The 15,597-nt window shown below is 37.6% G+C and overlaps 1 protein-coding gene across 25 annotated transcripts in view; it reads right to left on the reverse strand.

Moving 5' to 3' along the window:
* The window catches only part of CTNNAL1 (catenin alpha like 1), a 128,307-nt gene that overhangs the window by 71,865 nt on the left and 40,845 nt on the right, over positions 1-15,597 (reverse strand). For 24 of the 25 annotated variants that reach the window (XM_022579115.3, XM_089913537.1, XM_089913532.1 and 21 more), the window contains exons 11-15: positions 12,729-12,879; positions 9,152-9,189; positions 6,702-6,752; positions 6,454-6,608; positions 2,684-2,732 (exon numbers count right to left, since the gene is read on the reverse strand). In XM_022579115.3, coding sequence (XP_022434823.2) covers positions 2,684-2,732; positions 6,454-6,608; positions 6,702-6,752; positions 9,152-9,189; positions 12,729-12,879 — 444 coding nt within the window. The remainder of the gene's footprint in view (positions 1-2,683; positions 2,733-6,453; positions 6,609-6,701; positions 6,753-9,151; positions 9,190-12,728; positions 12,880-15,597) is intronic. The other variant, XM_089913540.1, reaches the window with a different exon arrangement.

The raw sequence follows: 15,597 nt of genomic DNA on the forward strand, positions 1-15,597 counted from the left end.
GATCACACAGACATTTGATACTTAGCCATAAAAATTATGCCTGGGCTTTTAGATGGATCCGAAGCTCATCTCATAATATCCCCAATTATAAGAGGGTGCTGAATCTTGGAACATGGGGTCAAAAGGGTTAGATGAGGTCAAAAGCGTTAGAACATTCCTGCTTCCAGCTCAGCAAGATAGAATTTGTCACCTATACACATTCTTCAACTAGCCATTTGAGGGGATTGTTTTTTCCCTATTGACCATACATTGTACAATTTAGTGAGGAGAAGAGGATGATGGGAAAGAATACTGAAAAATACTTTAGAATATTCGGGATGATTATTTTTAAATGGTACACAGAATCTTTTAGAGTGAGAGATACCAGGGAAGTGAAGACTGAGCTTCAGGTGGCAGCAGGAAGAATGAAAAGAACAGGGCAAATTTGAGAGTGATTTGTGAAGAAAAATAACAGATCTTGGTAATAAATTAGATAAAGCATATGAAGAGGAAGGAGGCAATAATTTCAGGGTTAACTTTAATTCTCTTTCCAACAGCCTTGCTATCATTGGATAAACTGATCTCAAGGTCAAATAGTCCTTCGCATCCTTCCCTATCCTTTAAAAGGGAAACAGTGCGTTTTAAACATACCTTCTAACCAAACAGAATGACTCATTTACCCACATGTTCCTCATCATTCCACATTCCCACTTTCTCTGTACACATCTTCTCTTCCCTTCTAGCCTGCAAATCCCTTGGGGGCAAGATCCCTGTCTCACAGAGTACCATGGTTTTAAAGCTGATGACTCCCAAATCTCTGTGTCCATTCTTGACCTAACCTGACCCCACTCCTGTTCATCCTACTTCAGCAAAATAAAATGCTTGATTTTCTCCCTCTAAATTCGGTGGTGTCCCTCTGTTCTCTCGCTCAGTAAATGGTGTTACCATTTACCCTCTTGGTCAAGCCAAAAACCTTTTAAAACAGAAGCCAGGTCATGCCATTGCTCCTCAAAACCCTCAATGGGCTTTCCATAATTCTTGGGAAAAAAAAAAAAATCAAGGTTCTTCCCATGGCTCAGAGATGTCATTTGTTACCACCTTCCTTCTGACTCACTACATTCCACTCACGCTTGTCTCCCTGTTGTTCTTCAGACACCTCCAGCCTACCCCTACACCTCAGGGCCTTTGCACTTGTTCTGTCTGCCTGAAATATTCGACCCCAAGATATCCATCTAGCTCACTCTCTCAACATTCTACTCAGATGCTACCTCCTTAAAGCGGTCTTTCCTGACCACCCCCCTTCTATCACCTCTGTTCTTATCCTACAGGATTTTATCTCTCAGTACTTATATATGGGCATTATATATTTAACTTTTCATTGTCTATCTGCTCCCACTTGAATGTAAGCTCCATGCGGTAGGGACTTTCTTTTGTTCACTCTTCTCCAAAGCTCTTATCCCCAGGGTTTGACACACAGTACAAACTCAATGAATATGTGATGAGCATTTTATGTAGACAATCAGCAGATGTTGGTTTAATGAATAAGCTAACACAGGAAGAAGGTGAGTAGTGGATCTTTTACAGTGAAATACTCTCTATGGTGTGGTGTGACTTGGAATGGATATGGGTCAAAATGAACAAAATGAATCCAGAATTTCTCCCAAATTTTTAAACAGGGAAATAGCTCACTTATAGTCAACTTTACAGAAAATTCCGAATGAAGTATTTTCTATAATTCTGCTGACTCTGTTGACAATCATCCTCTCAAGCTGAAACCCCTTCCCTGAAGAGGCTCAGGTGAAAGCACATGGGAATGCCAAAGGAAAACACGTAAGGTTGATAAAGTGACAGAAACTTCAGATTTCAAATGCAAGAATGCCCTCCGTTCTAGAGAGGCAAACAGACTACCATGAGAGTCAGGGGATTAAGAAAGGACTCTGTAATCCACTTATCAAGCTAAGCCTCCAGGTAAGCGAGGAGAATTAGAGCTAGGCCTATGTGGAGTTTCATGAGACACACAGGGCAGAAGGGTGAGTGTCAGTATATGTGTCTCTCCCTGAATGCCCTAAATCATCAGGAATATGGAGGAAGAAAAGGAAACTAACATGTACTGAGAAGCTATAATGGTCTCAGCCCCATGACAGATGCTTTCTTATGTGTTATCTCATTTAATCAATATCATTCATCCAATTCAATAATGAAGAAGCCAAAATGCTTTCCTCACATTTAGGACAGTATAAGATATGCATCTGCTGACAGGATATTTTCACCTACTTGGGAAAACCTAAAACTTAATATTGCATCTAGTGACTATCAAAGCCCATTCTACTTTATCCCTATAATATTTAAGTTTTTTTCCACTAAGATAACCAAAACAGCTCCACAAAGTGCTACTGCAGTCCTCTACTTTTCTACCACTCTCTACAGTACACATGTGCTGTGTACGTAGGTAAACATAAAAACATCATGCAGTAAATCATTAAGAAAACTAGATATCACGAACTTTTAGCCCAGAATTAAAGTGTCAGCATAGGGGAACTCCCTGGCGGTCCTGTGGTTAGCACTTGGCACTCTCACTGCCAGGGCCCTGGGTTTGATTCCTGGTCAGGGAACTAATAAGATCCCTCGAGCTGCATGGCACAGCCAAAATAATAATAATAGTAATAAAAATAAAGTATTAGCATAAAATGGAAATAAAACATACCTCTAGTTGATGAATTAAATCCTGGGAAGTTTTTATTGGCCCCTCTCCCCTGAAATAAAGTGAATTATTAAGGAGGTAAGAAAAAGTTATTGCCTGGAAATTGATTTTATATTAAAGTTTTAGAGCATTTTGTGTATTAACAGATCCCAAATTTTGAAGAATAATATTGAATAGACTAATAATATTGTAACTATTCTTAAAGCAGCTTTAACATTTAACTATTACCTCTTAAGGCACTTTTAAAAAAGTGGGTAAACATTATATATGTTAATTTTATAATGTAAAGAAACTTAAAACTGACAAGTTATATTTAAGTTTTATTTTTCTTTTTTAACCTTCTTCATTTTGCTTCATAAGTTAAAGATATGAGAGCTGATAATATGCCTTAACTAAAAGGCCTTTGTTCCATAATGGAGAAAAGGTCAGACCAAAATCAGGACATTCTCATTTTTGATTCTAATTTCAACTCTGGCAGGAATTCAGTTGTTTCTGATAAGGCTGTCAGTTAAGTTTCAATTCTGAGTCTATAAAATAGTCATAGCAATATTTGTGCTACCGCTCTCATTAGAGGATTAGAGAGTATCATATTGAAAACTATCAAGAAGAATTCAGACCTTTACAAGTGAAAAGTAAATTATAACAAAGAGCAACAGAATGCATTAAGATGAGCAACAGCCCAGGCATGAATCAGAAGATCTGAAATCTGGTTTACCAGTTCTGCCTTTTAATAGCTATGAGATATGAACGAAACATTCTTATTCTCTGATAAACTGTTGTAAGGATCACATGAAATTATGACGCAGAAACTACTTTAAAAACCATAAGGCACTGGTAAGTGTGAAATTTTTAAAAACCATAATGTACTAGAAAAGCTAAAATATATAAATTTTAAAGAAATATGAGTAACTGTATATAAATGATAAAGAAATTATATAAATTGTTAAGACAACCTTACATGACAGCCTGAAGAAAAGCTATAAAACTGCCCAAGAAAACTACAAAATTGGATACTGTGAAGACTAACAAATGAGTCTCAGAAAGAAGCAATTAGATGAGGCTGGTAAACCATCATCTTAAGGGAAAACAGAAAAATTGGGGAAAAACAGGTATACCGACAGGGTGGGTAGAAAACAAAGCCAGCTTAAGATTTTACCACAATCATATTACCAGGACTTGCCAAACTGGCACAAGGTGTTATCCATTACAGAAAATCCATTTTCTTTTCCTGAACTTCAGTGGCTCCTGTCCAATAACCATATTCCAGTAACAAGTCCCATTCCATAGAGCTTTAGTTACCCCATTCCTCACGCTTCCTAGTCTCTGTGGGATGCATGTCACCCCTTACCAAAATCCACTATTCTGACTCAGAAATAAAAATTGCTGACCATATATAATCCTGAAATATTCTGAAATAAGAAACAAGAAACAAAAGGGGCAATCACAAACTTAAAAAATTTTCTATTGATGAATCCTTTATGTGGGAAGATTTTATATACCAAACTACATTTAGTAAGAATTTATTTCTCGAGTTTCTGTTGGTCAAAAAAAAATTTTTAATCTGATTTTTATCACCATGAGATAATTAGCATGATTCCATCTCAAAGGAAAGATCTTTGTTTCTACAGTTAATCTTCACATTTCAGTTACCCACACACTGAGTGTGGGTAAACAAAGGAATTCCATTTTACTTCCTTTTGCAGACTTGACTCATCCGATTTTTAAATGATATGAACCATGAAAGGAGGTCAAAATTAGTTTTGGGAAAACTCAATCCCCAGAGAAGCTTGCTAAGAATTAAGAATAGGGCTTCCCTGGTGGCGCAGTGGTCGAGAGTCCACCTGCCGATGCAGGGGACGCCGGTTCGTGCCCCGGTCCCGGAAGATCCTACATGCCGCGGAGCGGCTGGGCGCGTGAGCCATTGCCGCTGAGCCTGCGCGTCCGGAGCCTGTGCTCCGCAACGGGAGAGGCCACAACAGTGAGAGGCCCGCGTACAAAAAAAGAATTAAGAACAAAGGAAGGAAACCACCAAAGAGGTGGGGGGAAGGTCTCCAATGATGGAAAATATGGAAAGATATTAACAAATGACTGCTAACCAGAGGCAAAATTATTCAACTATCTTTCTCTTTCACCCTCCAGAGGAATCATTTCCCTTGAAAAGGTAGAAGACATCATCAAGACAAGAATGAATGCTTCTTCCTCACTCCTAATCTTCCTTCCATATGAAGGAACCTTCACTAGCACAGCATCCCTCACTTCACTCTGCTCTCTCACTTATTTCACCCCATAGAAAAGGGTGGACATTTATTGATCTTTTCAGTCTTTTTGGTGACTTTGTGAAAATGAAAATAAATTAGACATGGTAGCCCTTTCTTTTCTCCTTTTTCTCTTCATAGTAAGGGTGCCTTTGGGATATACCTAGTCTTCCAAGTATTTTAAGAGATATTCTTCCCCTACATGGTAAGATTTCTTAATTCTAGGGATTATTTTTAAAAGCCTACTTGCCTATGGCTATAAACCTCATTATTGAGTATCAGCTTTATCAGTATAAATGTTACTGGTCCCATCTGCCTATTCTTTTGCTTATTTTTTCATTTTGTTCAGAACTTTGGTGGGGAAAAGGGGCTATTTATTGAGCCCAAAAGCCCACACAGTTGTAGAGATCCCAATTACTTTAACTGAGCTTAAGACTCCAGTCCAAATGGATTACATTCCAGATTACTGAAATAATATGCAGATGTGAACGACTGCTGGTTATAATTTCAAAATCAAAATGAGTAGGAGAGAAGCCATAACACTGAAGATATCAAGTATCTTCTAGTTTCTAAAAATGAAAAAGATAGATATCAGAAAACCAAAAGCTCGAAGTTATTCCTTGAGAAAATTCTAGAACAGGTCATTGAGCAGAAAACAGATAAAATTTTTAGCAACATGGAAATACTACTGTACCATATGTATAGTCTTCCATTATTATAATGGAAGACAAATGTGAGCGACATGGACTTCATTGAGGCGTTTGACCAACAGTCTTGTAAGGTGAACAAGACAGAGAATGTAGGTCAGGTAAATGTAAAGTTAGGGAAATTCTCTGCTATATAATGAATACTGATCCATGGAGGTTTGGCACCCTATTGAGGTGGTAGACCTCATGGCTCTATTCTTTGATCTGTATATAATCCGTCACTGTGTAAAGATTTAAAAGGCATGTTTTCTTTTCTTTTTTATGTCTTTATTGGAGTATAATTGCTTTACACTGTGTGTTAGTTTCTGCTGTATAAAAAAGTGAATCAGCTATACGTAAACATATATCCCCATATCCCCTCCCTCTTGCACCTCCCCCTCCCACCCTCCCTATCCCACCCCTCTAGGTGGACACAAAGCACCGAGCTCATCTCCCTGTGCTATGAGGCTGCTTCCCACTAGCCATCCATTTTACATTTGGTAGTGTATATGTAAAAGGCATGTTTTCTAAACTTACTGATGCTGGCTGGGAGAGACACTGATACATGGGATGACAAAAAGCAGAATGCAAAATTATTTCAAAATTATGGAAGGAACCGTACACAAACCTAGAAAAGGATCTCTTCTAAATCTAAATCCTAGTTAAATGAATGTCTTCTTGTTGCATTCACTTAATTGTCCTAAGAACTACTTATAGGCTTTTTATCATATATTTGAAACCGACTTTAACCTATCAATGTGACATGGCACTTTTTCTTTACACCAGATATCATTAAATTCATTTTAAAAGATTAAGATGTAACTACACTTACCTAGTAAATAAATACAGAGAATAGGCCATACTGGACATGTTCCGTCCGTATCGAACAACCTCGTTCTCCTGATCCTCCCACTTCTCAATCTCACAGTTGGCATCAGAGGTGAGCAAACCCAGCTTGAGTCCAAGCTTTGCTATCTTGGCTTGCTCCTACAAAACATACATTTTAATCACAACAATGTAGTCATTAATTACATAAAAGAAAGATTAAAAGTAAGACTACTGCAAAGAAAAAGGTCTTGCCTCAGAGTCAGGCTTGTCTGGCTTTAATGATTTCAGGTTTGCGTTATTCTTCTGTGACAAGAAAAAGATTAGGGCATCTTAAAAATAGGTACAGTTAATTGTGAAGAAATGCAATAGTCATAGAAAGCATAACAAAGTACCTGTAATAAAATTTTAATATGAAAGTTTTCAGTACATACTGAAACTATATTAAACTGTTTAAGTAAAAACAAACAACTACAGTTGACCCTTGAACAACGTGGGGCTTAAGGGCATTGACTCTCCGCTCGCAGCCGAAAATCTAAGTATAACTTACAGTCAGCCCTCCGTATCCGCAGTTTCCCTGTGTCTGTGGTTCTGCATCTGCGGATTCAACCAACCCCAGATGGTGTAGCACTGTAGTATGTACTACTGAAAAAAATGCACAGAAGAGTGGACCCCAAAGTTCAAACCCATGCTGTTCAAGGGTCAACTGTAATTGCAAATACTCTACTAATATGTGCGTTCAGCTTTGAAGAAGTAGTTAGTTAGAAATCTGGAGTTAGGGAAAGCAGATCTGTGTCCCGGAAACACTTAAAGACTTCTGCAGTCTCTTCATAGTCCAATTATTATACCCCCAAACCTCCCTGGCCCCTCTGTTAAATTATTCTTAGGAAATGATGTCATAAAATTAGTCACTATATGTAGCTTTCAATATATTCCTAATGTTATGACTCTGGAATTCAATTCCTTTAACAAGTTTGCCTTTTTGAGGGCTAAATTTCAGCACCCTAGTTTCACTGACATCCAGATTCCTAATCCTATATGCCAGCTTATATAGGAGATTATACTTAGAATTTAGGATTTAATATTTGAACCAACATGTTTGATGGCCCCTATATTTGAAACAGCAAGTTTCTTTCTAGGTAGGCTATTTAGAACTCAGAATATATTTCCCCTAGGGGAGAAGAAAACTTTGTACACTGGTTAGGTTACCAGACTGGCCCACAGATGCTTACTTACTTGAGAAACCACTACCAAGAGCAATGTTTCTTTGAAAAATATATCCAGAAGTTCTCTGGAGATGGCAGCCCAAGTTGGGCGGCATTCCTCTCATTCTGAGATCTGGTGGGAACTCCCCTAGCTGGGGCAGGAGTTCCAGAACAGCTGGGTTAGTAGGGCCAGGAGATGCAGGGAGCCATTTATTTTTTTAAAGGAAACATTTATTTAAACCATCCACACACACACATGCATGCGCACACACACACACACACACCCCCACACACACCCACACACACCCACAGAGTATACAGTCACACACATGTACACAAAATACAGATTATGATAAAACAAAACACGCATGTGCCCACTTAGCTTAAGAAGATAATAGCTTTGAGGTATATGTGTACTTCTCCGTTTTTTGTTTCCCTTATTATTACCATGACTTATTGCTTCTGACCAGCTATTCTGTCACCAGTTCAACTGCAGAATAGAAGAGCCGCCACTTTTTCTCGTTTTTCTATCCCATCGTTTATATTTGTTCATTTAACATTGCCCTTTTGAAATTTTCTAATCCTGTTTACTATAGAAGAAATAGGAGAAGGTAAAGGACAGAAAATAAATACAGGGAATCTATAAAGAGGCATGGACACACACACACACACACACACACACACACACACACAGGCTGCCTCTTATGTTCATTAGAAAATAAACAGAGACGACCGATGATCTCTTCGGCTCCTCCTTGTATAGCCACATCATCAGCATCTTCTTCCCTGGTCCAGCATAAAGCAACTTACAAAGCATTTAAGAAAGTTAAGAATACCCTAGAGGTTTTTAGGTTTTATTTCACTTAGAATCTTACAACCCCATCTCATTCTTTTAAATTTAGTTGTGTTTTTGTTATTTTTATTTTTACTTTTACAAATTATTATTATCGAAGTGTTTAATGAAGACCAAAAGGGAATTTGCCTGAAAAGGTACAGAAACCATCTTAATAATGTAACCAAGCCTGCCATCTAGTGGGCACTATTTTGCAATGCAGCCAAGATGCGTCAGCTTCAACTGTGTAAAGCTAATAAATAAAGCATTTCAAGCCTCTAAATATAAACAGAATGGTTTATTTTCATCGAGAAAATTAAGAAAGTTATTAGTTTGCACAAAATTATTCCAACATGACCTTGTGAATTAGACCCAAGATATGAAGAACAAAAAGACCTCTGACTTCAGATTATATAGCTTCTTATTAATCATAAGATCTGTTACGTATTCCCTCAATCCCTCAAATCTAACACAAATAACCAAACTATGGGCTACGTCTAGACTGCTACTCAGAATAACAATTCTGAACAGTCAACATTTAATATCCTTTTTTTTTTGTCATGTCAATCATTGGAAGTTGTTGGGGGGAGCAACAGGCAACAAGAGCATAATTTGAATTCTGAATAAAAACATACTCAAGTGTACAAATACAAAGGTTTTCTACTTACCATTGGCTTTGGAAGCGAAAGGTAGCCATACTTCTCTCCTACAAATAACATATATAACTTAAAACGAATTTTCTACTATTCACATTTAATTTTTAAAATATTATTAAATAAACAGAAATGTTAGCACATTAGTTTTGATAATTTAGTCTATTAATTACATGTGACTGAGAAATAAAATTGTAATTTGGTTGGTGAACATGAAAAAAAAATATTTGGTACAGACTTTGATGTACAGAATTGTTTTCGAAGCACTGTCTTCACAGGGGTATTATAAGTTTAATACTCCCTAAATCCTTTGTTTAATACTCCCTAAATCAACATGACACTTGCGCCATCTTTACTTCTGAGTTTACACCTCCAGATAAATTAAGTCCAGAATTAAGTTCAAAGGCCCTCTCAGCCTATGAGGATAGCAAAATAATCTCATGACAACCTAACTGCTGTCCATTTTCAATATCCAGAGCTTTTCTGCATCTCTACAAAATAAAGCTAATCCCCCAAGGACAGGAAAGCCTCATTATTTCACTGAAGGTGTGCAATATTATGCCTTAGTAGAAGTTCTTAAAATTAGCTTTTTTGGTTCTGAAAGGGGCTTTATATGGCATGATCCATCAGAAAAAAATTCATGTCCCCAGACCCACTTAAAATGAATCCCTAACCACTAAAGGCTAGGCAGATTATTAACTAACCTCAGGAGTAGGACTGGGGTATTTTAGAATTTGGATTAGACCGAACCCAGTTGTTATCCTCAAACTCTCCCTTACCTCTACATTCAATTAATCATCAAATCATACTAATATTACTTATAAAATTCTTAAATCAGTCCTCTTATCTTCATTTCCACTATCATGGCCCCATCATCTCTTGTCTGGATGGATCACTCCCTCGTTCCCGACTCATACATCCCCCAAGTAAGCTCATGTTTATCCACAAGCATGTTCCTCTTCCTGTTCGCCCCATTTCAGGGAACAGCACCTCATGCGTCCAGTCTGCCACGCAATAAAGTAGGCACAGAGCTATGGAACCTGGTACATCCCTATAAACTGAAGCTTAGTCAGATTAACTTCAAGATGGTTCAAATATAACAAAGGAAATTCAGCTTCCTTAAGTAAGGGATAGAATCTGCAGGCTATGAGAGAAAGCTTCTTTTTGACGTTTATTTGTCTAAGATAATCTCAAATTCTAAATGTTGATACATACTTGTCACTAAGGAAGGGTGGAGTCTTTTTGATCTAGGTCCCTTCTAATACAAAGGCCATGGCCTCCCTGAAGGCAGAACTGGATGAAGGCAGAAAGGGAGGAAGACAAATATTGATTTTTGAGTTCTTTAAACAATCCCAGGAGGCCCTATTATGAAATCTAAGGGTCTCCGGGTAAGGGGACAATAACCTAGCTCTCAGACAGACTTCAAATATGCGAACACTAAAGGCTCTTTTTCATTGCTTAGCATGCTGTTTGCTACTTAATTGTTTGGCCAACTGATACTTGCAAACGTATCTAAGTTTCCTAGTCAGGATCCTGAGTCAAGATATGCAGAGCAGAACTAAAGTGGCTAAAATAGAGCAAAGGTTTTCCAGTAATAGTTATAATATGAGTTATACCAGTAGCAAAGAGAAACCAGAATCTGAAGAATACACTCTGTCCTTTGCAGTGGGCAGGTGCGAGGAAACAGGCAGCCTCGTCCTAATAACCATACAGAACAGGAAGAGCAGCACTGTGCCACTGGACTCAGTTCAGTCAACGGTGGCTGACTCAGAGTTGGGCTTCTTGGCGGAAAAGCTATTCTTATGAGCTTCATGATAACAGTCAGGAAAAAAAAAAAAAGCAATAAAAGAAATTAAGCAACTCTATCTCAATTAACCCCACATAAGTAAGGATGCCTCTGAACAGCAAGATACTGCCAGTTAAACAATGGGTGTCCCATTGATCAAAGGCAGCAGTGTCCCACCTAAAGAGGAACTTCTGTTCAGCACTTAGGAAGTTAAGATAACCCTGATTTGTGGGGGACAGGTTACTCAAACCTAAAGAAGAGATCATTTATATAATATCCAGTTTGAAAGTAAAAGAAACCACAGTGACCACACAGGCCAAAAATAAGTATAGGATTTTCCTGTTTCAATTCTGGTCTATCTGTAGGGGACGCTAGTCTAGCGCTCAGAAAGACCAGGAAGCTTCTTCTCTTCATTTCTTAAACAAGTCTTATGGCAAAGTGATCATTCTTCTTTAAATATGGATCAATTATATCAATTTACCTTTTAATATATAAAACTTGCCTCACATAAAAACCCATGCAGCGGAGCTTCCCTGGTGGTGCAGTGGTTAAGAATCCGCCTGCCAATGCAGGGGAGATGGGTTTGATCCCTGGTCCGGGAAGATCCCACATGCCGTGGAGCAACTAAGCCTGTGCGCCACAACTACTGAGCCGGCACTCTAAAGCCCACGAGCCACAACCACTGAGCCTGTGCCACAACTACTGAAGCGTGCGCACCTAGAGCCCGTGCTCCGCAACAAGAGAAGCCACGGCAATGAGAAGCCCGCGCACCGCAATGAAGAGTGGCCCCCGCTCGCCGCAACTAGAGAAAACCCGCACACAGCAACGAAGACCCAACACAGCCAAAAGTAAATAAATAAATTTATAAAAAAAAAAACATGCAGCTGTAAGTACTTTATCAAAGCATCAAAATGATATGCCATTCAGACTAGCTATCACAGAAATCTTTAAATGCAGAAGCATGGTAAGCATTTATTACACATTACAAATTATGTAGTATCTACAAAGTCTACCATTCCCTGATTTTTAAGCAAATCAGCAATTACCCTAAATGGGTGTTTTTTAAAAAATGAAATGTTTAGATGTTCATAATCAGTAAAAATAAATATGTAATTTGATGTTATTATGACTTTAAATGACATCTTAATTTAAAAAACAAACATGCTTGACACTAACAGAAGCCATTAGAAAGGAAATACATAAAAACACATAAACATAGATAACTGGATACACAGTACAATGGGAAATAAACAAAACTCCAAGTTGATGTTAAAATAAAGAGTAAAAATTATGCCTTCTGTACATTGTATGGTGCTATTCTACATGTTGTAGAAATACCAATGAACTTACCCACCAAAGGAAATATTCCAAGATTACGTAGTCATCAAGGAAAGAGATTCCATCCAAGTGGAAGGAAAGCAATTCGAAAATCAAATAACTACATTCATTTCATTATGAAGTTAGTAGAATTACATCAGAGAATTATTGTATTACAGAAGAGCATTTGTACTAAAACTAAAAAACAATTTATAAGAAATATAAAAATGACAATTTCAATAAGAAAATTAGATTGTTAATATTAATTCAAAGGAATCTACTATACTGTTGTACAACAAATTTTATTGCTTTGATACTAAAATGAAGGACAAATAATATTTTTATAATTTTTTGTGGAAGACACTTTACTATAAAAATAACCCAGTTGGGTTATAACAAGTTATTCATTTTGCATCTGAGGTTTGACATTACAAAACTAATAGTTACATTAAAATACTAACATATTTCAATATATAGACAGTTTCTCACCTCGTCTTCCTTCAAACACATCATTGATTTCTCTCAGCAGTGTTAGCATGTCACTAATTTGGGATTCCCAGGCTTCACAGAATACATCTAGATTTTCTTTAGCAATTTTACTAGATGGATGCAATGTCAAAGTTTCAGCAGCAGAAATTATCTAAAGAAACAATATACTCAGGTGTGAGTTTCAAAATCTTACCTCTCAGAATCATACTGGAAATCAAACTTAAGCCTGTACTGTTCATATCTCTCAATGACACAACTACAAAGTAATTTCCACACATAAGCCCCATGGTGGGCAGTGTGGACACACAAAACTTACTGTTTCTTATAATCTTATCTATAGATAAATAGTAGGCATTATTATATATAAGCCTTTATTCAGGGAGCAATTATCTTTATTCAAGGAAAGTTCTGTTTCAACAAACTTATTTCCATAGCATAATTCAGAGTTATACTCCGACTACAAAGAGTGTACTGTATACTGCAGAAGAAGAGATGGTGTAGTAGTGGCAGTATTAGTAACAGTGGTAGTAATGGTGGCAGTAGTCATAGTGATGATAGTAGTAGTGATGGTAGTAGCAGCATCGGTATTAGTACTGGTACTGGTAGTAGTAGTGGTAGTAGTTGTAGAGGTAGCAGAATCGGTATTAGTACTGGTAGTGGTAGTAGTAGTAGCGGTGGTGGTAGTAGTGGTAGTAGTAGTAACATACGCATACACCTATGAGGACATGGTAGATATACCCTTGCGGTACTGTGATAGGTGCTTGATATACATTAGTATTAATCCTCAAAAACACAAACAAAATACTATCCTTCTCAATAAGCAGTGTTCCCATTTTACAGCTGGAGAAACTGAGACTCAAAGGTACCAAGTAACTAATATATGACTCTTCATTCACCTGCTGTATGCCCAGCACTGTACCCATGTTCCAGGTGCTGGGGAAACAGTTGTTTCATTCGAAACAAATAAATGTTCCTCTCTTCATGGGGCTCATATTATAATGTGGGAAGACAGGTAATTAAAAACATGTAAGTAAATTATGAAATATCTTAGATGATGAATGATATGTACAAAAACAAAGGGTAAGGAGGATGGAGGGTGTTAGGCAGTCACAGTATTTTAAGTTAGGTGGTCACTTGCAAAGGTGGCATGTAAGCAAAGAACTGAAGAAGGTGAGGGAGTCACAGGGAAACCTAGGGAAAGTCGTTTGGGAATAAGGTGGGAACATTTCTGATACATTTTAACAACAGCCAGTAGGTCAGTGTGACTGGACTGACATCAAAAAAAAGGAAGGTCACCAATGGCCACGCGATGGAGAAACACGCACAGTAAAGATGGACTTTACTCTGAGTGAGATAGGAAGTCACCGAAGAGGTTTCAGAAACTGATATGTAATGGAAAAGAATATGAGAAAGAAAAATAAATAAATAAATATATATATATATATATATATATATGGAATCACTTTGCTGTACACTAGAAAACTAACACAACATTGTAAATCAACTATACTTCAAGTTAAAAATAAAGAAAAGAAACTGCTATGGTCAGAGTCAGGCTGCCTTCGAGAGAATTAGACCTAGGCGCTCCTCCTGGGTGAGCATAGTCCCACAGGCACAGGCTTGACAAGCAGGTGGCAGCTTTCAGAGTAGAACAAGGTTCCCCATCTTCAGGGAAGGTGGGCAAATGGCTCGCCATGGACTACAAGCTAGATGCAGCAGTGCCGCCTTCTCAACCAGGAGCCACTGTAGAGTGTGGAAACTGTTCCACTGTGCCCTGGATATGCTGTAACATTGTAAAGGAAATATAAAAATGACGTTGCTAAAGCAGAGGTATCCAGAAGTAATATAAATTCTCCTAGAGGCATGCTCTGTTTTCTTAAATTATCCCTTTGTGAGACAGATAGTCAAGACTAGGAATAAAAGCTGAAGCTATGGGAATAGAAAAAGCTTCTCAAGTTACAGAAATTGACAGCAGGCTCTATCTATCACCATCCTGGAAAAGAAAATATACTTTTCCTAATATCCCTGCTGCAATGAAAACAGTAAGCGGAGAATTACAACCAAATAGCAAGCAGGGCCTGAGGATAACAAGAGCTGATTGTATATGGCAGGAGAGTCAAACTTTAGCTCCACTGAAATACGTTTATGGCCAAGGCAAGTAGCATGACTCCCAAATGGACAAGTAAATATTGAAGCCTTGGTTTCTCCCAATAAACAGAGATCCTCTGGTTATAATAAAATGCTCAGCCGATGGTCACTGCTGAGGGTCACTCAGATAGTTCCTGCTTCCGTGAGAAGCTTTTGATACTGTTCTCCACGGGGAGTATAAACATCCTCCAGCATCCAACTTGGGTCTGCTAGAGGGCACACACCACCTTTGTCTCTAAGTTGCTTTTGCTGTTCTCAACTATAAATCCAGGAGCTCGACATCTACCATTCAATAATGCAATAAGGAGTAAGTCCTTTTGGCTGCCATGATGAATGAAACAAATACACCTGGTAAATTGTATTTCAGAGCTTAGACCTAAAAGGGAAAGGAACTCCTGCCCCTCCCTTTTTCCCTTAATTTGACAGACAGTATTAAATACAATATCAATTGTTAAAATGCTTTTGAAAATTATAAAAACGAAGTAATATTATAGAGAATTCAGAAAAAATAACTCACAATTCTCCCTAACAAGCAGAACTTTCATTTCTGCACATTCTTATAGTCATTTTTCTTATATATGTACATTTTATATAGTAGCAATTATAGCATATAAACAAATCTGTATCCTGCTTTTGTCACCTAACATTTTAATGAAACATTTTTTGATGTTGCTAATTCTAGTTATCAAAATTATTACTATAACATCATAATATATTATTT

This window comes from Delphinapterus leucas, chromosome 6 (assembly GCF_059928025.1).
Source record: "Delphinapterus leucas isolate spDelLeu-1000000601 "Yukka" chromosome 6, BTC_Dleu_Yukka2, whole genome shotgun sequence".
In the NCBI taxonomy this organism is placed as follows: domain Eukaryota; kingdom Metazoa; phylum Chordata; class Mammalia; order Artiodactyla; family Monodontidae; genus Delphinapterus; species Delphinapterus leucas.